A 25,818-nucleotide genomic window follows, 5' to 3' on the forward strand; every position below is an offset into this window, starting at 1 on the left:
AACAGTGGGCTGGTTGTCTTTCCGGTCACGGGCCTGGGGTGCTGCGGTCCTGCAGGAACTACCACCTGGAAGGTCAGTGGGCACAGGGTCACAGGCAGCCTGGGCCAGGCACACCTGACCACATGGGCCTGACCACACAGCATGGACACTATTCTGAGCACAGGCCACTTTGAGCGGCTGCACTGCAGGAGTGTCTGGTGGTTGGCGTCAGCCGGACAGAGGCTGACGGCCCCCAACACCAGGGTGATCCTCCCCCACCCGAGGCAGGGTGGACCTGTGTGGGGGCCACGACCCAGCTTGGCCCCTGTTTGGCTGGTAGAGAATACTGCTGGACGCCTGAGGAAGGGAGCGCTGTCGGGGATGGTTACCCCCCAGAGGGCTGGTGCATCCCCCCATGAAGGCCAGAGCTCTGTCCCCTGGTGCCCCTCAATTCTTGGGGTGGGGCTCTCCTTCTGTCCATGCGGGCTGAGGCTGCCCTAGCCCTGAGTTGCTGCCTTTTCTCTCGCAATGTCCTTAGCATTTTGCCCACAATTTTGTGATTGACCCCCCGTTTTTAAAACTCTACCAAAGTTACCCAATGTAAGCTTTCATGAAACTCCCCTAAACTTGCCCAGGCTGCCCTCCCCCAGGCGCTGCCCTGCACTGACTGGGGAGGGGATCTTTGCGGCGAGTCCACCAGTCATCCTGACACAGGCAGGTGGCCATGTGTGCCACTAGGACAGTGAGTGATGGTGGCAGGGCGGCCTCTCCAGGAGACGCGGCCCAGAGCAGCTGAGCATGGACGGACAGAGGTTCTGGGACTCAAGCCTCGGTGGGATCCACTTGGACTTTCATGAACAATGTGGCCACGGGTTTGCCCTCGAGATTCAGTCCCTCCCCAGAGGAGCAACATGAAATAATACGGTGTGTGAACAAGCTGCCCTGGGGCATACGGGTGATGTCTCAGGCTATTACCGCTGCGGCCTGAGTGCGATCCTAGCCAGGGAGCTGACCCATAGGGCGCAGCAGACCTCTCCTGACTCCCCGCTGCTCCCCTCAGTGGTGGATTTCAGTGGATCCACTTGTTCTGCTCCCCACTCTGTCTCTGGTGACTCCTCTCACCCCCAGCACCTCTGGTCTGCATTCCAGCTCTTGTATGCATAAATAAATAAATAAATAAATAAATAAATAAAATCTCTAAAAAAAGAGCGTGTGAGAGCTCGTTTGAGAGCTCAGTGGCGGGAGAGCTGCCGGCTCAGTGGAGAGGAGGCTGGACTCTCAGCACAGCTGGGCGGCGCAGGCCGCCCTCTGGGAAGGGCATGGGAAGATGTCCTTGGACAGGTGGGGTGAGAGGACCAGGTGGAATGAAGTCATGGACAGCTGTGGAGGTAAAGGCCACAGGGCTTTTATTGTACTGATGTTGCTCAGACCCGGAAGGCGTGGGGCAGCCACTCTGGTGTCAGCACACATCGCCAACGCAGACTGCCGCAGCTGGGACACCTCACGCCTTCCCTTCCTGTGGAGTCAGGGACTCAGTCAAGCTGGGAGACTTGACTTGGGACTCTCTGGGGATGCTGCATCTCGATGGCGAAGGCTCGGATAAATATGAGGCTAAACAGCCCCAAGCCCCCCACCACACCCAGCCCCGAGTGCATGCCTAGTTGTTGATGAGCTTGTCCAAATTGTAGTTTCTCATAGACAAGAGTTCCAGCAGCTTTCTGCCCGGGTTCAGCATCAGGAGCGTGGTCCAGACGGGGTTACCATAGTATAGCTCCTCCTGGCGCAGTGCCCCCCCCTTGATGATCTCCAGCGCACACTCTTCTTTGGGGGACCCGCGGATGTTGAGCTTCCCGGCCACTGCTTTCACGGCCGTGTCTGTGAGTGGCAAGAGAAGAGAGTGTGTCCGAGACTGGTCGTCCACGTGGGAGCTCCGTGCTGGGGTGTCTGGGAAGAGCAGCTTGAGGAGGCCCTGAGCCCCCTGGGACATGGGGGAGATGGGGCATGTAGGACTGTCCCCTTAAGATGGGCTTAGGTTTCCCACAGGCCCTGTGTTCCGGGGTGAGGCTCCGCAGGGCCACTGGATGTAACTAGTTGAGATGCTTGAATCACAGTCCTCCCTTGGGGGTTCTGTCTGGGGTGGGGTGTGGTAGGGGACAGTGCCATGAGGAGAGAGGGTGGGGATGGCCCCACAGCACAGCCAGGGAGTGTTGGTGCACAGGGGAGCGTGGAGGAGTGACCGACTTACTGACTTGGGAAGGGATTGGATGGGTGGCCTCTGGCCCCAGCCAGCCCCGCCCTCTCGCCTGGAAGGAGAGTCTGGGCAGCCTCCTTCTCCCGCCTGCTCTCTGTCCTCCTGGAGTGTTTGCCCCTCCATGCCTCTCTCATCTCCCTGTGTGTCTTTAGCTTCCCTCACGCTCTTGCTCTGTGTCTACTATTTGATTTACCTGATTGCTCTTTAAATAAACTTTTCCTGTCAGACCTGCCATGTGTTCCAGATGAACTTGCTGATGGGCCAGATGGAAGCTAAAGGCTGTGTGGCCTCTTCCCTTCTACGCTTCACCTGCTTGTCCTCATTATGACACTAAAAATGTTGTACAGTTATCAAGGGAGGGACCATATCCTTGGGAAAACTGACTAAACTGCAGGCCTTATTTTTTCACTCATGTCCGTTTTATAACTCAGGGTCTTCTCCAGGGTTGAGCTGGTGGTCATGTCACCTCCCCCCCCTTTCAATCTGGGACAGTCCTCTTGTCTGTCCTTGGCTCTCATGGCCTTCATGATTTTGAGGAGCACTGAGCAATTGTTCAGCAGAGTGCCCCTCAACGTGGGTTTGCCCCTCGTTCTCTTAGGGCTGGGGTAAGGTTCTTCTTCAGCAAGAATAGCACCCAAATGACAAGAATACCACAGTGACACTGTGGTCTCCAGAGTCACTGTGACTCCCAGGTCTTATCACTGGTGATGTTTATAATGAATATAAACTGTGTTTGGTGAGTCATGTAGGAAGGCCCCCCACAACGGGTCCACAGGACACAGCTGTGCAGGGCAAGGCTGGTTGACCCCTGGTCTGCTTAGCACCCCTGGCAGTCAGGCTGGAGAAAGGAGGTGGGAGCAGCCAGATGCTCCTGCTTGTAAGAGCACCTCATTAGCTGAGGACTAGCATCCTCATGGTCTGAGTGCCTCACACTTGAGCTGGGGAGCCCAGCACTTTCTCTTCCCTCATGGTGAGACTGACAGCACACCTGCTGCTCGTGAGTCACACCCCTGACCTTACCTGTGTTGATGAGGCCGAGGATGCAGAGAGTGATGGACACGTTGACCTTGGTCAATGAAAATTCTGTCCTGATGGAGGAGAAGAAGCCGTCCAGGGCAAACTTGCTTGCAGAATAGGCAGCGATGAGTGGGCTGGAGATTTTCCCTAGATGACAAAGAAAGGGGTTACCATGATCACCTGTGACCCTGATAGAAGCGACCTTTGCTCGGTGACCCTGTTACAAATGCTTTTACCCCCTGACTCTTAGCTTCTTTCTATTTTGTATAGAGATGTATGTGCTGGCTTGAATTTCTGAAAGAAAAAACTATTAAGGTATCAAGGAAACTCCCTTGAAGAGACTTCACTGAAGGGGGGCTGGTCACATTCTTAGTGAGGGCAGTAAAAAAAGAGGGACTCTGAAAGTGACATGTGACCCACAGTCACTGACACTTTCACCTCTGACCCAAGAGTGCTTGGCAGCCAAGGATCTGGCAAGGCCTCTTCTGATGCGGGGACTGTCCTCGGCTTGCTTCTAAGGCTGGGAGGATGAAAATGCCTGTCTTTGCTTTTCCATTCAAATCCTTTTCTCCCTGTCATGAGCCTGGTTACTTCTCACACTGGTAGTTTGTGGCACATGTGAACATATGTCGGAGAGGATAACCTCTTCTGTAGGGCCTTCCCAAGAGGAGGGAGCTGGAGGGGCCCAAGGCCTTATACTGTGAGTGTCGGTATAACAGCTGCTCTAAAGTCCAGCTCTGCTGCTTCTGAAGTCCTGAGTAAGGGCCACATGTCCTGTTCCTGTAATTGCAATAGTTTTTCACTGTACCATTGACACTGTGAATGAGACTTTGCAGAATCTCTGCAATTGTTTTTCACTGTACCATTGATACTGTGAGTGAGACTTTGCAGAATATCTGGGTTCTATTATATTCCTTCAAAGAGTATTGATTTTTGGTCTCGTCGGTGGACAGTTAACTTGACTGTAACTGTGCCTCTTGCAGTAGGCACCAACTAAAATCTCTGATCAATTATTTGAATCTTCACATGTCTTCTTGGTGTTATACTGCCTACAAATAGTTCAGGGGACACACAGATTTGGACTTTCCGTGCTTCCACTGGGGTTCTTGTCTTTCCCTTTCACTTTCTGGTTGCCACAGAAACTCTAAACTCTTTCTTCTGGCTCTTCAAGCCAGTAACACACAGCTTTCTATTCCCGATAGCATCGATGGGATTCTGCCTTTTGATAAAAAGTCAACATTGGTATAGCATTGTTTCCCTCTCTGGTTTCTGTTTGCTGTTATCTTTTGCTGTTATCTTTTTGCTGTTATCTTTTCTTGCCTATGTGTTCTATGGCTGTTTTCCATATATTTGTCCAAAATTTGTTATCTGGGGGTGGTTGACCTGTTAGGTATTGCTCTGCTATATTGGCACTGGAATCTAAGTTTTTAAATATAATGGCATTGCATGTCAAATCAATGAAGAAGTGATGACTTATTCAATAAGGACGCTGGGAAAACAGGCTAATTAATTGGCAAAAACTGTTAGTTCATTATCGTATATCGTATATCAAAAAAATGATGGGAAATTATTCAGAAAGTCTTGTCCACCAAATATCTATTTCCCCTTCGAAAATGGAATCTGATTTTATGGATGATGGAAGAAAAATATGTGCATGCAAAGAACATTTGATTGTATGAAATGTAAAATTTCTATGTCAAAATTACAATTACACTAGCGTGATTACAAAGAGAAAGGGGAGATGACAAACTAGAAAACCACTCGCAACATAGGCAACAAGGTGCTCCCTGGTGGTACAAGGAGTTAAGCGTCAGCACTATGAAGCTATCCACAGCCACTGCAGCAAGAGTTGGATCCCTGGCCAGGGAGCTGACCCACATGGCACAGCAGAACTCTCCTGTCTCCCCTCTGCTCCCCACAGCAGTGGATTTCAGTAGATCTGCCTCGGTCTCTGGTAAATCCTCTCACCCTCCTCATCTCTGGCCTGCACCCCAGCTCTGTATGCATAAATAAATCTTTTAAAAAAAATAGGAGACAAAAACTTATTATCCTCGTCCTTAATGCATAAAGAACTCTTAAGAAAATGCATGGACAAATCCTGGTAAGGGTCCACTCCAAATCTGACTAGGCAGGAGTCTCGGCTTGGGAGACAGTTGCTCAGGGACCGGTGTGCAACAAAAGGAGGCTTTCAAGAGTGTCGCTACGAGGGGCTCTCTAACTGGCCTGGGCTGGACAGGCACAGTGGGACTCTGCCATCTGCAGCCAGTACTTAGCTCCCCTGGCCTCCTCCGTGCCGAGTCCACCTGAGTCCAAGGCTCCACCTGAGCAGCGGCTGGCCTTTTCTCCTCTTACCAAAGGGCGGAGCTCCGCGTTTGCAGCCAGGCTTAGCATTATCTGGAGAAATCTCCACATTTCTCAGCTTCTTCCAGCCAGATGTTGCCAAATGACTAAGTGCTGTCCAATGTGTTATAAACACTAGTGTATTTTGATTTATGCACATGTCTGCCAATGAAGAAATTGGTTTCTCCCTTCCCACTCCTTCCTCTTTTTTGGAGCATGGAGGTAGCTATTATAGTTGTGGCACCCAAACTAAGCTGGGTCAAGAAGAAACCAGCTGACAGAGCACAGAGCTGGGGGGCCTGGGTGAAGGGAAGGGCCATGGCAGCCCCGTGCTGCAGGCTGGCAGACTGGCTTACCTTCTGATTCTGAACACACACTCATTTTAGGTCTTCTGTATCTGAAAGCTGAACTGGCTCTTTTTTGAATGTCCTCCTCACTTTTAAGAAACCCATGTGCCAAAGGAAAGCAGATCCCTTCTCTAGGGGGTGCTCTGTAACATTTAATTCGTTCCTTCTTGCCTGTGATTGATGCCAATGACAATTCTGTCGGATTGTCTGGGAATGTTCACTGTTCTTCTGGAAGAGTTTCTGAAAGTCTCTGCTGGACGCTTTGGGGCTTGAATTTGGGGCCTGGGATGGCTACAGCATCTCCATCTGTCAGGCTGGAGCTGAAGCCACACACGGAAAGCAGCAGAGCCAAGGGGACCATGGGGACGCTGAACTTGAGCCCAGTCAACTGTGGAGCCCGCCCCACATCTACACTTCCAGTTATGTCAATAATTTCCCCTACTATTTAAGCCAAAATTAGATCCAAATTATTCATAAGAATAGCATAGTGTTGAAAAGTGTGAGCTCTGGAATCAGATGACTTAGGTGTAAGTCCCGAGAATGCCATTTCTCAGCTGTACTATGTGGATGATAGTGTCACTAAGCTGAAATAATCCATGTCACGCACTAAGCACAAACTCTGGCAGATAGAAAGCATTTAGTAAGTGCTGTTATTAGTAGTATTGAAATTGGCAAGGAAAATACGAGCTTTTCAAAAACTCATACTGGGAAAATGTTAGCTACTGAGGAGAAGAAAAATGCTATTCTAGGGGCCTCCCTGGTGGCGCAGGGGTTAATTCTCAGCACTATCAAGTTATTGCCAGCCACTGAGTTCAATCTCTGACCAGGGAGCTGACACACATGGCGAAGCAGATCTCTCCTGTCTCCCCTCTGTTCCCCTCAGCATTGGATTTCAGTAGATCTGCCTGTTCTGCTCCCCACCCTTGTCTTTTGTGAATCCTCTCACCCCCTGCACCTCTGGCCTACACCACAGGTCTTCTTTGCATAAATAAATAAAAATAAATCTTTAAAAATAAAAAAAATGCAGAGTGTGTGTGCAAAGTAAAATAACCATGACCATGTGGTTTCGAGGTAAGAGATACTTTTGCAGCGTGAGATCAAAGGCATCCACTATGCAGGGAGGTCGAAATAAGGCTCAACTAGGTTAGGATTTCTACAGCTTCAGAGTACTCAAAATGCCTGCTACCGCCTTCCTACACATCCCCTCAGAAAGATTCTGCCCTCCCAGGCTATCCCTGGCTTGAACACACTTCCTGGTCTCTCTCATGAAGCTGAAATAAGAGAAGATTCTAATTAGCTGTGGTTGGGTTTTGAACTAAAAGGTCCCATAAGATGGGGCCTGGAGCGCCCACAGCAGCGTGGGAAGGGGTGAGTGAGCAGGACCAGGCAGAGCATGGCACTGGAGGGCCACGCAGGCCCTACCATGTGGCTCTGGCTCCTCCATGCCCAACATTCAAAGGCCAAATTAGCGCCTAAAATCCATGGCCCCTGAGTAGGACCAGAATTGGAGCCAGCTTCAAATTTACTCTGGGGCCTCCCCTGGAGGTGCAGCAGTTGAGCGCTGGGCTGCGAAACTGCCCGCAGCCTCTGCAGCGCCGGTTCAATTCCTGGGCGCCGGCGAGGGTCCCACATGGTGCGCAGACCTCTCCTGCCACGCCCGCTGTTCCCCTGAGCAGTGTACTTCGTCAGTCTGCCTGTTCTGCTCCCAGCTCTGGCTCTGGTGAATTTTCTCACCTTCCTGCGCTTCTGATTGTACCCAGTGCTTGTATAAGTAAATAAATAAATCTTTAAAAAAAAACAGAAACAAATTTACTCTGGAGGTCATACTTTCTGGCTAGGGCACTGTTTCCCCATGGGAAACGCACTGTCCACCTGAGTCTTTCAGGAACAGTGTGTCCAACCAGTCTTGCCTGAGTGGGCTTGCAGCCTGCTTGACTGTGTAGCCACACTCTGCTCAGGATGGCCAGGTGAGGGGGTGGCCAGGTGAGGGGGCAGCCAGGTGAGGGGGCAGCCAGGTGAGGGGACCTGTAAACAGGACTAGAACTTCCCACCTCCTTCACATTGTTATCCACTGGTTGCCTGCCCTTCTGACTAGAGAGAACAGAAACATGTCTCCCATAGTCTGGAAGCCTGATGCTCCAGAGCAGCTGTGGTGAGACCACATGGCCCTGCGGGCCAGTGCATGAGGATCATATTTCCTCGCTCATGTTTTGTGACCTGCCATTGATCTGCAGACCTGAGCATCAGCACCCACTTTGGTGGGTGTTCCTGGGGAAAGAGGGTCTTCCCCCATTAAACTAATTCATAGTGGGCTTTGAGGGCGGTGTAGGAGTAGGAAGGGCATGGGGACAGGCTTGTTGGACCCAGGAACTCCCAGAAAGGGGGTGAGAAGTTCATTCTATTCAGAAGGGACCACAGCCACTCAGCGACTAAGGTGACCCTCAGCACCGGGCCCTGCTGTGCCCCACAGCAGCACCTCTGCCCAGCCCTGCATCGCTCCATGGTGTGCCCAAAGGAGGCCGGTGCTCGCTGTCTGCTCCCTCCCGCCATCTATCTTCCCTTCGTCGGCAGCTTTTCTCTTCTTTGCTTGAGGAGAGGGGCTCTGCTACCACTGTCTTCCTGGGAGATCTGAGCCCCCCCACCCCCCGCCGGTTTCCGCCTCTACTGGGACATGAGTATAAGGTTTGCTGTCCCCACAGGCCAGCATGAGGTGTGAACAGGCTCTGGGCCAGCTCTGATTCCATCCCCACCAGAGGTCTGGGCTTCAGTATGTATATTAAAGTTTTTATATCAGTTAGTTTTTATAAAACCTAACTGATTGCCAAGCTAATGGGATTTAAGGTGACTATTGCTAAATTGGAGCCAGTTTAAGTCTGGTTTAACACACAAGTGCGTGGTCAGGGCCAGCAGCACGCAGCTTCTCCAGAGAGTAAACTCGGGTCAGCTGTATTTGTCAGCAGAAGAAAGAGCCATAGAGGTAAGACTTAAATCTGTGGGACTGGAGGGGATGATGCTAATGAGATAAGTCAGAAGGAGAAAGACAAGTACCAGATGCTGTCATTTACATGTGAAATATGGAGAAAAAAAGCAAAAATAAGGAACCTGACAAAACTAAACCAAAACTAATCCTAGAAATATGCCTACAGAGCTGAGGCTGCTGGGGCAGAGGGGGTGGGGACAGAACCCAGGGCAAAGGACTACGGTGTTGATGGTGGGGGCCTATTACTCTGAAGGGAGATGAAACTGTTCCCCTAAATCACACACAGTGTTGCAAACCAATGTTATCTCAATAATGAGGGGAAAAAAGAATGTGCCGGGAGGCGGCCCTGAGACTTACATAATGTAGTAATGCAGTGTTCATCAACAAAAAGGTAAAATAGGGCCTCCCTGGTGGCACAGGCAGTTGAGCGCTGCACTGTGAAGCTGTCCGCAGCCTCTGCAGCACGGGTTTGATCCTGGCCGGCCAGTGAGAATCCCACATGGCACAGCAGACCTCTCCTGTCTCGCCCGCTGCTCCCCTCAGAGTGTATTTCATCAGTCTGCCTGTTCCGTTCCCCACTCTGTCTCTGGTGAATCCTCTCACCCTCCCTCGCATTTGGCCTGTACTGCGGTTCTTATATAAATAAATAAATAAATAAATAAATAAATAAATAAACAAACAAATAAATAAATAAAATCTTTAAAAAGAAAAAAAGTAAAATTAAAAATAGTGTAAACAGGATGAAGGTTTTTAGGTAAATGCTTAGGAATAGCCATATTTATGGCCCTAAAAAGTAACTGCCAAGAGTTTTCTTTCTTTCGTGGCCGTGGGTCCCCTTAGAGTCTTGAGAAGACAAAGGATAGAAATACAAGGGCCACTCAGACCATCCTGGAGCCACCATTGCTGACTGACAGGCAGCCTCCTGCCTGCCAGGGTCCGAGACCCAGACTCTCACTTTTGAGAAGCATCTAAGTGGAATCCATTGGGGGGTGGGGAGGACGACTGTCAGAGGCCACTTCCCTACAGGAGGTTCGCTGACATTTAAAGTCCGAGGGTGATCCAAAGGTGCCCGACTGCTGGGGCAGGCAGACGGAAGGTCTCAAAGTTGGGTCCCCGGGGATGGGAGAGCCACGGTTAGGAGCCTGGGAGAAGAGATGGGGCAAGAAGGGGCCTCCCCACCTTTGAGCTGCCCCACCACATCCAGCACAGGAGGATGCTGGCAGACAGGCGGCCTGAAGGAATGACTAGCTGGTCTTAAGGATGTGGAGTGTGCGGTAAGTAAGCTGCAGGGATAAGCCACAGGGATAGCTGCATCCATCCTGGCGCAGGGCAGGGGCACAGGGCGGGGTCGGGGAACGGGGCAAGCAGAGCTTTCGGAAGGAGCTTCCACACAGAATGGGGAAGGGGCTGCTCCTCTCCCCTCCCTGGGATGTTTGGCCACAGAGATGAGCCCGAGCACCTCTGCTGCTAGAGCCAGGGCCTGCCACAGGCGGCCTCGGTGCTAAGTGGGACAGCGTGTTTGCAATTAGCTCCGGCCCAGAAACCGGGATCTGCCGCCGTGGCAGGAGCGCTTGGAGGGCCGTGGGCTGTGGCTGGAGCTCATTAGCCCCAAGAGACCAGAAGCGGGTCTCAGTGTTTTCGTCCTGCACTCCACACCCTTGGTCCCCACTCCTCGCTGAGATTTCGAAATCATTTCCACTTCAAAGGCAGATTTTCAGCTGCTTTCATTGACAGCTGGGATAAAGGGGCAGAGGACTGTAAAACACCCTCACAGCCTGCCTGGAGCCATCCGGAGGGACCCAGGCCAAGCTCCAGGTCATGGTGTCCCGGGCTTCAGCCCGAACCCTTGCTGGGTCCTGCTTCCTGGGCCTCCACTCCCTCCGTACTGTGCTCTGAGCTCCCGCTGTCTGGTCAAGGCAGGCTGTGAACATGAGCCCGTCTGGGACGCTGGGGTCCCATCGGCATTGGTACCATCTCCCATCCAGGGAGCATGGAGTGGGAGTGGAGGCACCCAGGAGTGGGGGCACCCAGGGAGAACTTGTGAGTCACAAGAACAAAGAGCTCAGGATGGGAAGATCCCAAGGAGTCAATTATTATATGGGGCAGGACAGAGCGGAGAAGGCCAGATGGCCATGGGACCAAGCCATGTCCGGCTGAAGGTTGGGAGCCTGTGATGTGATGAGACAGTGAGAGAAGCTCTGGTCCTCACTGCCCCGGGGCCTGGCGGGGCCTCGGTGTGGCACAGGCCATGAGACACCTCCTCTTGCCTGCGAGCAGAGGCCTCCAGGGCAGCTTAGAAGAGAGGATCTGAGAACAGCACAGGGTTCCCACCCATGCACACTGCCTTGCCTGCCGGTCACGTCCAGCCCAGAGGTCCAAGGTGGATGTGGAGGCTGTGACCTCAGTGTGGCCTGGAGTAGGGGCCCCAGGACAAGACACCGCCTTCACAGGCTGCCTGGGGTCACCTCCCCAGAGGTGGGAGGGGTAAACTGATGGCGCTGAGGGAGCTCTGAGAGGAGTGAGCAGGTGGGGGCTCTGGGAGTGTCAGGTGGCTCCAGGGAACTCACCAAAGAGCCACCAGATCCACCCTGCAGCCCCTCCCGGTCACTAAGCCTCTTGGGTGAGGACTTTTTCCTTTGGAAGAATTTCAGAGTCACAGGAGAGTTGTGAGAAGGGCAGTGGCGGCCTGCCCTGCCCTGCCCTGACCGCTGGAGATTACCTGCTGGAGCTGTGGCGATGCTGACTGCTGCCCCCGCCTATCAGTGTCCCCAGGCGCCTCCTGCATGGCCACATCCCGGCCTGCCCAAGCCCATGTGTGCATTCTGGACCCCCCTTGCTAATGACTCAGCAAGGTGGCGGAAACCAGTAGGCCTGTCTTCACTCTCAGCACAGGAGACCACAAGCTCAGGTCGAGGGTTGGGGGCCAGAGCACCCCTGAAGGGTCTGGGGGTGAGCAAGCACCCTCCCGGCCCAGCTACATCAGGAGGCGCTCAGCACTGGTGCCGGCGCAGACCCGCCCGGACATCTTCCTCTGCCTCTTGAGAACACTGCCGCTGGCCTCAGAGCTCACCGGGAACTACAGCCACCTCATTCATTCCAATGTCCTCGACTTAGCCACAGCCGCAAAGACCCTCTCCCAAGTACGGTGGTGCTGGTCAGGGGACCAGGGTGCACACTTGTCTGTCTGAGACCTGACGGCCAACGCCATGGTGGCTCCCTGTGGCCCGGCAGGGTGGGTGGCTGTCCCGATGGTGTCCTTTACAGCAGAGGGACCGGTGTCACGTGCGGTTGTCACGGCCCCTCCCCCCTCCATTTTGGGTTTTCCCGACCTCAACCCACGGAGGGCGCCCTGTCTTTTGTCGGTACAAGGCGGTTGTGGGGGCTGCTGTGACCTGACCACCAGCTTGCCAGTGGTTGGCCTGCTGGGGTGACACGGTTGGGGCCCAGGGCAGCCGCCAACATGAGCCAAAGTGTCATTGTTTTGAACAAGGATTTCATGGAAGCAGCAGGTGGAGAAATGACACCAGAGTCTCTCTCTGGGGAAGCGAAGCCGGAGCTCGAGAGGCTGCTGCCAGCCCCAGGGAAGGAGAGTGTCTCGTCCACGGGTGTTGCCTGGCTCACTCTGGCAGTGTCTAAACCAAGCCTTCAAAGGTTTCTGTATCTGAAACATCCACCAGCACATCCCCTGTGCCCTCTTAGGCCCGAGTCAGGGGGCCCGACTGTGCAGGATGTGAGTCAGCCCTCAGCCTGTCCTCCATGGTCTGCGTCTGGCCACTCAAGCGTTTTCCAGTGGCAAGGACTGGAAGGTGGAGGAATGACCTTCCTGCCAACATCCTGACGAGAGCATCTGTCACGGCGACGCTGCTTCTCGGGGAGCAGTGCCTGTGATGGACACCAGGGGTGGTTTCTCTGATGTTTCCTCTGACATCTTTGTGGGCTGATGTGTTGGCAGATCACAGAGGTCAGGGTCCTCACAGGGTGTCCTCAGGCACTGCCTGGCTCTGTCAAGGCACCCATGTGTATTCCTGGCGCTCCCTGCCCTCCATCAGGCCCCGCCAGCTGGCACAAGGGGGCGCCATCAGCACGAGTGCTCCCAGCCAGCCCACTCCCCTGTCCCGCGCACCCACCCTGGTGCTTCCGTGCCTGGGTGCCAGAGCTGGCATCTGGTGAGGGCTCATTCCCCGAGAGGGCCCGTCAGGGCTCACCATGGCGTCGCGGCTGTCAGGAGCCCTTCTTTGGAAGTCTGGGCTGTGTGTGTGGCTGGCCGCTGGCCTGTCCAGGCCTCCGTGGAGGGACACCTGGCTGCGTCCATGTTCCAGCTGCTCTGATCCCCTCTTAACTCATCAAGTAACTCCTACACAACCTTCCCCAGCAGCTGTGCCACCTTGCACCCCCACCCTCAGGCGCCAGGGCCCAGTCCTGACCGTGGCCTGCATCTTCCTTTGGTTCGCTGGTCTTTACAACGGTCACTGCAACGACCATGCTGAGAGGCAGCTCCCCGTGGTTTGGTTTGCAGTCTCTGCTAACTAGTGATGTGGGGCCTGTTTCCATGCTCCTGTCTTTGTTGGGAAAAGGCCTACTCAAGCCCTATGCTCATGTTTGAGTAGAGTTGTTTTATTGATTAGTAGGAGCATGTCCAAACAAGGTAAATACCGTGTACCTGTTATGCTTTTATCCACTGGTGTTAACACCCATTGCTGCTTCCCAGCTGGGTTGTTACTAGGTGGTCTCCAAGGGTGCGCTTCCTAATTCCATCTCTCCTTCTGTTTTCACCACCTGACTTTCCAGCCCATGGAAGAGACTTCTCCTCATTCACTTCTGCACTTATTTATGTCATCATGGATTCTTGTATGCAATGGATAATAATTTGCTTTCGCCACGATTTATTGGAATGTCCAAATGGCCCCAGATTTGGCGTATGGATGGCCCTTAGAAGCGTCCAGGTCCTACTAACATCCTTGTTGTTCTCTGACCAGCTCTTTACTTACTGGCACAATCTGACTCTCAGACCCACCTGTAACTTCCTGGCCACTGCCCGAATAAACCATTTGTCCAAGAAGACTTGGTGTTTTTTAGTGGAGAATATTTAGAAACCAACAGCCTACTATGCGGATACACATCTGTGTCCCCACATTGGCCCACACGTGTCAAAAGCCATTGGTTCCCAGTATGACTGCATCTCCACCCAGCATCCAGGGCCTGTCCTAATCTCCTTCCTTTTCACACTTGTACACTTCGGCTGAGAGCTGACAGCCAGCATCCCCAGCCTGTCTTACTTATTTGACAAATGCCCCCATCTGGGAGTTCTTAAACCAGACAACTTCATGAAAAAAAAAAACATGAAAGAACTTAAAACCCGAGGACTCAGATGGACCCTGCCATAGATGAATTGGATTCTGACATCAGTCGACTGTGATGCTTGGCTGGGTGCAGGGACATGGCCACTCTCGGAGCTGGGCTTCGGCTTACAGACAAGGTGAAGGCATTCCTTCACAATGCTGGCCCCAGGCGGGAGGCGCCTTGCATCCACCTCAGCATCCCAGTTACTGATGGAAACACAGCACAGCCGGTGGCACAGTTTCAAGTCACTGTAGATGGAGCAGGATGGGAGGCCCAGCTGTGAAGCAGTGCGTGTGAACACGGTCACTGTGAACAAAGAGCTGGCCCTTCCCAGCAGCAATGTCTACGCCGGGACATCTCATCTGCCTGGCAGGCTACCCAAGTTTCTAGCAACTGACAATTGTGTAGATAAGACAAAACCAAACAAAAAAACAAAAACCCAAACAACTTGTAGGCAAAAACAAAAAAAGAACAAACCCTTAACTAAGCAACAACAAACATCATCCCCGGTGGTGTGTAGTGGCCTGTTTGGGTTTTTGGCAGTCGCAGTCATGTGGACTTGTTCACATGCGAGGCTGAGTGCTGCATCAGCCTCCCCAACTGGGGCAGAGCCTCTGCTCTGGGTGATGTGCTGAGCCCATCTTAGCTTCCTGCACAGACTCACTCCACCCTCCCGCACAGGGGCCGCTCCGCAGGGCTTGGGTGGGAGGCATGTGTCCTGGCTGCACTCACACGAGACACACTGTCTTCCAAGTCGCCGCCCTTCGGATGTCTGAGTTTGTAGTCAGTGTGGGCAGATGCGATGCAGCAGCCCGTGGCAGCCCTGGCCCTTCCCAGAACTGGCCACTCAGACTGGTACATTTGGAGAGCGACAGCAGGGGTGGCCCTGCGTGGGCACGTGGGGTCCCAGCTGGTGGCCACTGGCCCAGGGGGACCCTCAGGAATTTCTGAATGAAGGAATGAATGATTGGGGAGTATCGTGCATGTGATCTCAGAGGAGCTGTCTCCAGTGTGATGTCCGTCCTCGCTCCCCATCACACCCATCTTGACATCTGGAAGCCGATTCTCACTGCACCCCCCTCAGCGGTTCAGCTCAGCCAGGGAGCACTGTCGCCATGCCAGGTGAACTGCTATCTGTGCTTTGTTCCTGCCTTGTTTAGCTGAGGTCCAGGGACGTGCCTCTGTCAGCTGCAACAGAAGCTGACATGAAGTCAGTTACCATATTTATCGTCAGGAAATCTGCTAACATCTTAATGGGCAAGTTCGAGAGAAAAGCATTCACGGAAAAGAGCAGAACGTGACATCATCCATTCATTCACCACCAGGACTTTGTGGCGTCCACTCCAAGGCCAGGCCTGCCGCGGGGAGGATGCAGCTCCAGAGCCAGTGGCTCTGCTCCCCAGGAGGAGGTACGGGGTCGCCTCGCAGGCCCACAGGGAACTGGACACCTTGCTGCTGGACACCTGCTGCCTCTACCTACAGAACCTCCCTGGCCACATGCTGCCCACTGGGCCAGGGGCATGAGAGGCACACACTTGGGGTGGAGACAGAAGTGGGCTGTTCCACAATTGCCTCAGCTGGCTTTTGTCTTTGCAGGATTAAAAATTCAAGTCCTTTCTTTCTCCTTTTGTTTAGAGCAAGGTAGCAAAGAGCACCTCTGTTTCCCAGCCACCACCGCATCAGTCTAGGACTGAGGATTCATCGAGGACACAACTGTCAGCTCAGCCACAGATTGATGGACAAGGACATTCACTGCAGGACTGTAAAGGTCACAAAACACTACACATGTCCTGACTCCTCCAGCAGGAAGCAACTGATCCGCGTCTGTCTGTCTGTCTATCTCTACCTTGGTCTGTGTATCTGGGAGGGAGTTTCCGAAGCACCAATCCAGGGACGGGTAATTTTTACTTCCATCCTGATCCTTTCTTCATTTGAATATTCTCTGTGAGTTTGTGTGTGTGTTTATAGTCAGAAGCATCTTAAAGCTGGGGCCTTTGCTCGTCCCATTCCTTTGTGCCATTTATTTCCACTTTTTTATGAGAAAGTTTTCAGCAGTGAGGCTGCACGTTCTTCTTCTGAATGCTCTCTCAGCCAGCTCCCAATTCTATTCCTTTTCTTTTTGTTAACAATTTGAGAGTCAAATTTGAAACTTAAGGACAGCATCTCAGTGGAGTCTAATTTGGGGATTTTGTGTTCTTCTCAAGAATTAATTTTCTATTTCTATATTTCTAGAAATGGAGTTTTGGGACGTCACTCCAGACCCTTGGTGTGCAGACTGCCAGGGGCGCAAACGAGGGTGGAGCTGCCTAGGTCAGGCAGGGGGAGGCCCTGGTGTGGCAGGTGACCCTGGCCTGGGTCCAGGCGATCGTCTCCACAGGGATATCCCCCAATCCCTCCTCTCCCTTGGGACAGGCAGCGTGGGAAGGGAAGGTAAGCCCACAGGCCTGGGGCTCGGGCAGCAAAGCTCTGGCCTTCAATGCCCCTCTGTGCCTTTGCTTTCGTCTTGTCTGTGGGTTTCCCCGGCCCTGCAGACGCACTGCTCCCCACCTCACCCCTGTACCTCCTCTCTTCCCCACACAGCCCAGCCTGTACCTGGCCTGCCGAACACCTGAACCCACAGCAAATGCCCTCTCTCCTAGGAGATGGTGAGCTCTGAAAACAACTTCCAGGAAATTGGATTGAAGGGTAAAGCTTCATCTTTCCTGAGAAAAATGAAACTTATATGGGGAGAGGGGTGAATGACTCTGGTTTCTAGGCCTCTTTGCACCCATGTCCAGACCCCCCTGAGCACCCCCAGAGCACCTCACCGCCAAGCACTGAGGCCCCCAGCCCCTGTGGGAGGGGGTAGGTGCCAGCACCGGAGTGGGAGAGACATCTGTGAGGCTGCCTGGGGGAGGGCGTCAGGAGTGCCAGACGTCGCTGGCCCGTACGTGCGTGGAGGAGTGGGTCCTTTCCTCTCTGTGACCCTGGATTCTTGAACTGAGCTTAGACCACACAGGCGGCAGCCCAGCAGGTTGAGGTCCAGCAAGTAACTCCATATGTTGGCCGGAGCTTTCCCATGGAAGCTCGCCTCCCGAGGTGCTTGTCCAGCTCAAATGTGCCTGAAACTACACTTTTATGCAAAAAATGGCGTGAAGCTATGCCGGGAATGGGTGGGCCACAGAAGGGCAGGTCTGAAGAGGACAGAGGCGCGTGGAGGGCAGGAATGGTGCTTCACAGTAGGTTTTCTGACGGCAGGAGGGAGCCGGCGAGGTCGGTGGAGGGGAGCTCCCAGAGGCGCCCCGCTTCTCATTTGGGATATTTGAAGCAGCCCGGCTCATCCTGTCTAGCAGCCCCCCCATCCTGTTTGGTTCCCCTTCATGGCACATCTGGCATCTTTGTCCGTGGAGGATCTGCTGCCCACGTGGCCACATCAGCCGAGTGCCTGGACAAGTCCCGCCCTGAGCAGAAGGGCCAGGGGAGGGGCTTCTCGGCCTGACAGGTGCGGGAGGAGCGGGAGACCTGATCTCAGACCCCCAGAACTGTGTGGAGTGGGGCATCCTGGAGACAGGAGTGAGTGGTTGTTTGGCCCGACAACCTGCGGGGCCAGTCCAGGCAACCGGGGCTCAGAAATGACCAGAAGGCGTCTACGTCCAGACAATCCATATCCACTAAAGGCAGATGCACTTTTTCCAGATGTTTTCAATGTTCTCCGCCCAACCCGGCCTCTGGAAGCCTAGGTCTCTTGCCCCTTTACAAATTCCCCCGGGGACCTCCTGCCCTTCCCCTGCCTCACATCCACGCAGCCCCGGTAATGGCCTGACCTGAGAGGGAGCCACCGCAGCCTGCCGTGCAGCATGTGTGGGCGTGCACATCTGTGTGGGGGTGCACCTGTGTGGGGGTGTCTGCTGTGTGGGGGTGTCTGCTGAGGGGGTGTCTGCTGTGGGGGGTGTGTACCTGTGTAGGGGGTGTCTGCGGTGGAGGTGTGTCTGCTGTGGGGGGGTGTCTACTGTGGGGAGGTGTGCACTTGTGTGGAGGTGTCTGCTCTGTGGGGGGTGTCTTTTGAGGGGGTGTCTGCAGTGGGAGTATGTCTGCTGTGGGGGCATCTGCTGTGGGGGTGTCTGCTGTGGGGGGTATCTGCTGTGTTGGGTGTCTGCAGTGGAGGCGTGTCTGCTGTGGGGGGGGTGCCTGCTTTGGGGGTGTTTGCTGGGGGGGTTGTCTGTTGTGGGGGGTGAGTGTGTACGGGGAGCACAGGTGGAGCGGCCTGGAGGCAGCACAGCCTTCAGTCCACAGGCGCCTTGGCAGGGCTGTGGAGGCTGCTCCTGACTCTCGTGGCCGGCCCACTCTGAGTGTAGGCCCGGCTGCAGGCGGCGGTGGCAGAAGAGAGACACAGACGGTCCCAGGGTTTAGGTTCTGGCATCTGTCTCCTCTTCTGGGCTCTCAGTTGAAGGCTGATGTGACACTGGGCTGTGTGGCCCAGCGAGGGTGACGCTGTGGGGCAGAGCTACCGCCAGCCCTGCTGACCCCCCAGGTGCTGAGGGCCAGTGTCTCTGATGTAAGCCCCTGCATGCTGGGTTTTTATGATAGCCCCATGACACCCAGCCAGCTCACAGTGGGGGCAAACCAGCCCCCGCATGTGCAGTGGCCACTGGGGCCCAGAGAGTAGGGTTTGCTGTTGGGGGTCCCAGGAGGAGGCAGGCCCATCTGCTGATGCTGCAGACCCAGTGGGGGCTTGACAGGCCTTACTGCACATCCAGGGCTATGTGGCTGCCGCCCTGAAGACCCATAGCCCTGGCTCAATGGTGCAGCACGGCAGCCAGGAGGAGGGACTCCCCTAGCTCTCTGGCTGCCTGAGCTCACCCTGAGAGTCAGCGAGCTTGTGGGACTCAGACTGCCCAGAGGGAGGCTGGTGGGCATGTGCTGCTGTTTGGAAGAACAAAGCACAGACAAGTTCAAAGAAATGCACCCAGGTGAGCGAGGGCTGGGTCTGCCCTCCGGGGCACAGGCTGCATGCGGACGGACAACAGACACGAGGGCCACCAAGACCTGTCCCTGGGGACCGCAGGCAAGCTGAGATGCGTTTGGCATGTATGCAGCCAGGGCGCAGGCTGGGGCCCATAGTGACTAGCTCCTCTCAGAGCACCCGGATCTAGACACTGCAGAAGGTTCGATGCAGCAGCCTCTGTGCAGTGAGCCTGCGCCTGGAGCGGGTGGGCTGTCTAACCAGCTGGAGCCAGTCCAGCCTCCCACGCCTGCTGATGTGCGCTGGCCGAGGCCCCGGGGGGGATGGCGCCCAGCACCCCCACTCAGTATGCAGCCAGAAGCTCCCTCCTTTCAGCGCAGAGCCTGGGAGGGCGCATCTGTGTTGCCAGCGGCACTGGGTGCATATCAATGGCTCTGGCCACCCCAGCCTGCTGCTGGCTGCAGCCGCCACGGACTGTTGGTGCTTGGTTCATCTGCAGCCAAGGTCGGGAGGCTCTCTGGTGGCCACCCTGGGTGACATGGCTGCATCCTGCTCACCAGCCCTGGTCCCCCAGCCACGGCCACTCACGGGGAACATGTGGGCTTGGGACCCCTACCCCGGAGTGTCCGGGTTCCCTGCTGGTGCAGCCACCATCCCCATCACCCAGTCTTCTCTTTATCAGCCCAGCCACTGTTTACAAGGACTTTTGATGTGGAAGCTCAGGTGTGCGGCAACACCCCACTTGGCAGCCCTGTTAACAGTCTGGTGGCTTCTGGCTGTTCCTTTCATTTGGACTTCGCTTAGCCCATGTGTTTCAGCATTTACCATTTTGTTTCCCTTCAGCTACGCCTGTGCAGTGGTTGGCAGCACCGCCCTCAGTGTTCGCCAGGGGTAGCAAGCCTTCACCCCGGCCACGGGTCTCCCCGGGGACGCCGGAGTCCCCCAGGTGCATGAGGGCCTGGTAGGGTTTGTAGCTGCCCACTAGGCCAGTCCTCTCTCCTGTGGCCCCCTTGTTCCTAGTGTCTCTCCCCTGCATGCCCCAGTGGCTGCCCCTGCTCTGTGCCCTGTGGGTCTGTGCTCCCCACAGTGGCTGACCCAGCTGCCCCTGCCGCACATCATGCCCAACTTCGGCATCCTGTCGTTCTCCGCCCGGCGTGCTTGGCGGCTGAGCCCACACCCGCCTGGAACTCTCGGCTGCCCGGGCCCAGACAGCCCACTCACCGGCCATGGATGATACCACCACGATGCTGCCGTTGCTCTGCTTCAGCATGGGCAAAGCGGCCACGCTCAGGGCCACATAGCTCAGGAAGTTGACATCCATGGTCCTGCGCACCAGCTGCACATCACCTCGGAACAGCTCCAGGGAGGCTATGGTGATGTGGTTGAGCACGAGCATGTCCAGTCCCCCTGCGAGACGGCGGCGTTGAGGGGCTGGCCCTGTGCCCGGGCGCCCCAGGGACCCCCGGTGGCCAGAGGCAAGGGGGACTCAGCCTCACCCAGGACGGCGCCTGCTTGGGCCACAAGCTGCTCTGCGAAGGCCATGTCCTCCATGGTGCCGGCCACGTGGTGTGCGGAGGCCGCGCCCAGCTCCAGGCAGCGGGTCACCACCTGCGGGACACAACCCCATCAGCCACGCCAGCAGGCTGGGGCTGACTCTCGGGGACGGGCTCGGTGGGGCGTGCGTGTGTGGGCAGGGGCACGAGCACTCACCTTCTGGAGTGCTCCCTTCGACCTCGCAGTCACCACCACGTGGGCACCCATCTTCGCCAGGTGATAGGCGATTTCTTCTCCGATCCCCTTGCTGGCCCCCGTGACAATCACTCGCTTTCCTCGCAGCATCTCTGGGGAGCCCCGAGGTGAAGTGAGGGCCGGGCCTGGTGTGGCGGGCAGATCCCCGGCCCTGCTCTGGTTGGGGCAGCCTGCCCTTGAGGCCAGACTGACGGCCCCCACGAGGGACAATGCAGTCCTTCGTCACCTGCCCTGATGTGGGGATGGGTATGCTTGCTCAAGGCCAAGTCTTCCTGCTGTCCTTCCTAAAGCCCCACGGACAGAGCTCAGAGGACATGAGTCCAGCTGAAACACAGCAGTGCCAGGTGCTATGGACACATCCAGTTTTACTCAATTTAACAAAATTCAAGGAGTTCCCGAGCACAGGCGCCCACAGAGACCCCAGGCTCCCTCATGCCAGCACCATCAGCCCCAGTCCCGGCCTCTCTCCCGCTCCCCTGCCTACACATGGACCCTAGGGGACTTGAGGGCTCTGGAACAACCCTTGTCTCTCTAGGGGCTTGCTGCCTGGGAAAGCAAGGCTCTCTGGGGACCTTTGCTACATCGCTCCCCTCCCCTACATGCCATTGCCCACAGCCTGTGGCAGGAGGGTGCAGAGATAGCAGCTGGCCTCCGGGTGCCCTCTGGCTCGATCTCTTTGGGGACCTGGCCCTGAGGAGCACCCCAGCACCCCTGAGCATCTTATCTCCTCCTCCGAGCACATGATATTGGTACTCACCTGGTCTGAACTTGTCGTTGGCAGAGTAGTAGAAGTAGGCCAGGAAGATGCCCAGCAGGGGAAGGAGACTCCTTTTCAGAAAAGCCATCAGACAGAGGACCTGGCCCGGCAGCCCTGGAAGACACGCAGAGAGAGAACTACAGTGCTTTCCACAACCTCCAAGGCAGGCAGCAGCCTCTGAATTGTGACATCAGGAATGGGGGAGGTTGGAGGAGTCTCGGCAGTGCTCGCCAATTTCCCCGTCAGAGCAGCGATTGGTTTTGGGTGGGATCCCATTTGTCCCTGGCAGCCTCGTGGTGGATTTCATAATGGACAATGTTTACTCCATTTCATTGAGCAAGAAGAGACTCCCAGATGGCCAAGCTCATGACCGATCGAGACTTGATTCCTAATCATCCCAACCCAGAGCCCGGTGTCCTCGGAACCCTGTCCGTGGTGGGATGAAGGCCTCTCCAAAGCAGAGTGTCAAGGAGAGAGAGACAGCGTGTGCAGGGTTCCTGGGGAGATGTGAGTAATAGCAAAGAGAGCCCGATTCAAGCCAAATCTTACTCCTAGCCCCACCTCCCAGTCGGAAGCAATTAAAAATAACAGCACAAAACAGAAAAATAAGCCGAAGAAAAAATGTGCACATCCCAGGGGGGAAATAAAAGCAAAGTAGCTCTGTGGGCCTCCCACTTGGCCAGGAGCAAGGGGGCCTTGGATGCACCTGGGGTCCAGCCTTGGCCCCAGACGGTGGGAGTCTCCTGCAGGACCAGGCACCCGCACCGTCCTAGCAGCCAATGAAGGATGGTGGCAGGTTGGGGCGACCGCACCAGGCCTTGGGAAGGTGAAGGGGCCACGCAGGGGTAGGGGGGTGCAGAGAGCTGCACTCGCTGTGGAGCAACCGAGTCGCGGCCTGGGGGCCAGGAAAGGGGAGGAGACCCTGGTCGGGGGCCTGAAGAGAAGACCCTGGTCCTGAAGCATTGATCCTGGAAGTACTAAGAACTCTGCCGGGCTGGAGGGTGGCAACCACCCACTCTGGCAGGCCTCAAGGGTGCCTGGGGGAGCATGTGAAGCTCCCACCCCACACCACAGAGGGGAGATAGGGCAGTCCAGACCTCTGCAGGCACCCTCAGGGCCCTACAACAGGGCCATGTCCCCTCATGCTTGGGTCCCTGTGCTTCCAGCGAGAAACGGGGCGGGGACAGAGTGGGACATTTCTTAATTCTCCATTATGTGAGGAAAGATAAACAGCGGATTTCACAGTCACGTGCTGTGTACAGAAAACAGACGGAAGAAAGACGACTACAAAATGAACTTTTGGATCCTAAGACCAGTTTGTGGTCACCAGGAGAGGGTGAGCCAGTTGGGAAGGGGTTGGTGGATTGGAGAAGGGAAGGCTGGGCCTCAGGGCTGCAGGCACAGGTGCAGGGGGAGGGGTCCCCCACAGAGATGACAGCTCTCTGAGCCAGGACCCCACTGAAACAGGAAGAGCCCTGAGATTCTCTTCAGATAAGAGAACCAGGCAGGGCTGGGAGGGGAGGGAATGATTGTCAACAAAGGCCCACAGCTGTGAAGTTCACTCCAGAAAACAATGAAGAGCCTGGAGGCCGAGAGCAGCGGCAGCTGGGGACCCGGTGGGCAGCTCCACAGCTGTCAACGCCCGGATGTGGCTTTTGGCTCTGGAGTCACTCAGGCCAGACTTGCGCTCTGAGGACACAGATGCCTTCTTCCTAGGGCCGCCCTCTGAGCAGGGAGATCAGGTGGCGCTGAGAGCCTTTGCTTCAGGATGTGACAATGCTGAGGTGATGGGACACAGAGGGATGTGGTGGGCTTTGAGCATCCCAGGAAGGGCATCGCAGGCGCATGGAGGGCGCCTGGAGAGGGGGCCACGGCGCGGCCACGGGCGGAACAACTGCTCCCACCATTGTCGATTGTTGTCCGGAAAGTCAGACATTGTGCTGCCTGAAAAGACACTTTTCAGCCCAAACAGACACCTGCACGAACCCCACAAACAGATGAATCAGAGGTGACCTCATGGTTATTGTTCCCGAGCGGGCCTGTGGAGGCCGGAGTGTGTGTTGGGGTCAGGGGCGAGCACAGTACTGTGCCGCCGCGAGGGCCAGGAGGTAGCTGGCCCCCAAGGACAGAGGTAACGTGGGCAGAAGGGGCGAGTGGGCCTATCTCAGCCACGGCGGGGAGGGCAGGAACATGGACTTGGCTGAGGCACTGGGCCCCGGGGTGGCGAGAGGTGGCCGAGCGGCCTCTCTTCTGGCGGCTGGGCAGCTCTGGCTGGCCCCGGCGCTCAGCTCCAGGCTGTGCCTAGCAAGCTGTATCTCAGGGAGGGCAGATAACTTATTTTTTCTTTCTCCCCTCTAGCCTCTTAAAGTCTGAAACCAACTTAACCCTTCAGCCGAGGTTTTCCCACCAAGCAGAAGAAAGGAAGCGCTGACATGGGGTTTCTTGGAATGAGACGTCGTCCTTCCAGCTGAGAGGCAAGGCCTCTGGTGGGCCGGCATCTGGCCTTGGCTCCCTCTCCTGCTTGGTTCGAGGAGCCCTTTACAGTCTCTAAATTGAGGATCTCAGAGACATTTTTCCGTCCGTGGGTGTGCCACGTGACCTTGGCCATGATGTATTAAAAGCCAAGACAGATTCCGTTCTGCTCAAGGCACATGCAAAGCTGCATATCCCCGGTGTCTTAAAGCCTGGGGATCACCATGAGATGTGAAGAGGGCAGGCCAGTAGCGTCCAGGTGGTTGTGAAATGTCTGGACTTTCGCAAGCCCCAGGGGTCCTGGGGGTGCACTCTCCTAAGTTAGCCTGGGTGCTGTGTCCTTCACCTGCCCCGGCCCCGCCAGGTCCTACAGTTGCTACAGCAACCATCTGGCTTCCTGCCTTGCTCTGACCATGTGCAGTTCAGGGCAGGATTGGGTCTGGAGTGTGCCCTGACTGGCCCCCGGAGTGTGCCCTGGCTCTCAGCCCCACACAGAGAGGGCTCCCAGCCCACCAACAGGTTCCAGTCTTGGGCTGCAGAGCACCGGTGGGTGCCGAGGGTCTCTGCAGACCCCGAGGGGACAGGCAGTGATGGTTCTCCAGGTGGCTGGCCCCATGCGCAGGGTGGCAGGGGCCTAATGACAAGAACCTTCCAGGACAGCAGTCATCTGCAGGAGAGGGAGACTGCCAGGATCCTAGAGGAGCCCACTCTGTCCTTTCCTGGGGACAACCCCACTGATACTCAAGACGGTGAGGATCTCGGCATGTTGCCCACTGCCCCCTCCCATCAGGTTCGGGCCGGACTTTGAGGCATGCCTGTGTCTGGACACGGCCTCTGAATCCGGCCCAGCCGTGGAGATGCCTTCATTTTAGATTACTTTCCCTGCCTCTCGGCCTCGTCCCCTGCCCGCCTCCTCCTCACAGCAGCCCTTCCATCCGAACATGCCCCATGCCCTGCCCCACGCTCTACCCCATGCCTCACCTGCAGGACCCGGGCTCTGAAGAGGAGCAGGACCAAGGCCTTGTCCCCGCCCGGCACTGGGTTGGCAGGGGCCTGGTGGGCAGCCCCCTGGACAGCGCGGCGCTGGGCAAGGGCAAGGTCTGCTGAGGGAGGCTTGGGCTCGGGCTGCGGCCTGTTCCAGGCTCTTGCTGGCCTGGCTGCTCAGGAGGGACAGCAGAGCAGTGCACCTGCATTCCAGTGAGTGGGGGAAGGGTGACCCCCTCTGGGCCTTGGTCCGGCTCTAGCCAGCAAAGCAGGGTCCAGAGGGTGCGGGACTTGGGATGTCCTGACTACTGCTCAGGGACTGGGGATGTAGATTGGCAAACAGAAGCACAGGACGTAGGTGAGGTGTGAGTCCTCAGTAACCGTGGATACTGCCCCGCACACTTAGAGCAGCGCCACGGAGGGTCTGTGTGCGGCGGCCGTGACCCGTGCTGCCCCCGGGGACACAGATCTGCTGGCTGGGAAGCAGGAGCTCCTGAGCAGGGCCGAGACCCCACCACCATCCTCCCACTGGCCCCCACTGCCCTCCACTGCCCAGCAGCCCCTGCTGCCCCTGCCCTCCAGCCACAGAGGCCCCAGCAGGCCCAGGCAGGGAGAGGAGGTGGACCACGTATGTCCGAGTGGAGATTCCCTGACTAATTA

At 55.9% G+C, this 25,818-nt stretch overlaps 1 protein-coding gene across 1 annotated transcript in view; it reads right to left on the reverse strand.

The window, feature by feature from the left end:
- Positions 1 to 1,367: 1,367 nt before the first annotated feature.
- Positions 1,368 to 25,818, reverse strand: part of HSD11B1 (hydroxysteroid 11-beta dehydrogenase 1) — a 31,488-nt gene continuing 7,037 nt past the window's right edge. The window contains exons 2-7 of the mRNA XM_037496623.2: positions 21,703 to 21,816; positions 20,907 to 21,037; positions 20,693 to 20,804; positions 20,418 to 20,603; positions 3,251 to 3,394; positions 1,368 to 1,854 (exon numbers count right to left, since the gene is read on the reverse strand). Of these exons, the coding sequence (XP_037352520.1) occupies positions 1,637 to 1,854; positions 3,251 to 3,394; positions 20,418 to 20,603; positions 20,693 to 20,804; positions 20,907 to 21,037; positions 21,703 to 21,790 (879 nt within the window). The 5' untranslated portion in view covers positions 21,791 to 21,816 and the 3' untranslated portion in view covers positions 1,368 to 1,636. The remainder of the gene's footprint in view (positions 1,855 to 3,250; positions 3,395 to 20,417; positions 20,604 to 20,692; positions 20,805 to 20,906; positions 21,038 to 21,702; positions 21,817 to 25,818) is intronic.

This window comes from Talpa occidentalis, unplaced genomic scaffold (assembly GCF_014898055.3).
Source record: "Talpa occidentalis isolate TD23 unplaced genomic scaffold, MPIMG_talOcc4v2.1 talOcc4.8, whole genome shotgun sequence".
NCBI classification, from domain to species: domain Eukaryota; kingdom Metazoa; phylum Chordata; class Mammalia; order Eulipotyphla; family Talpidae; genus Talpa; species Talpa occidentalis.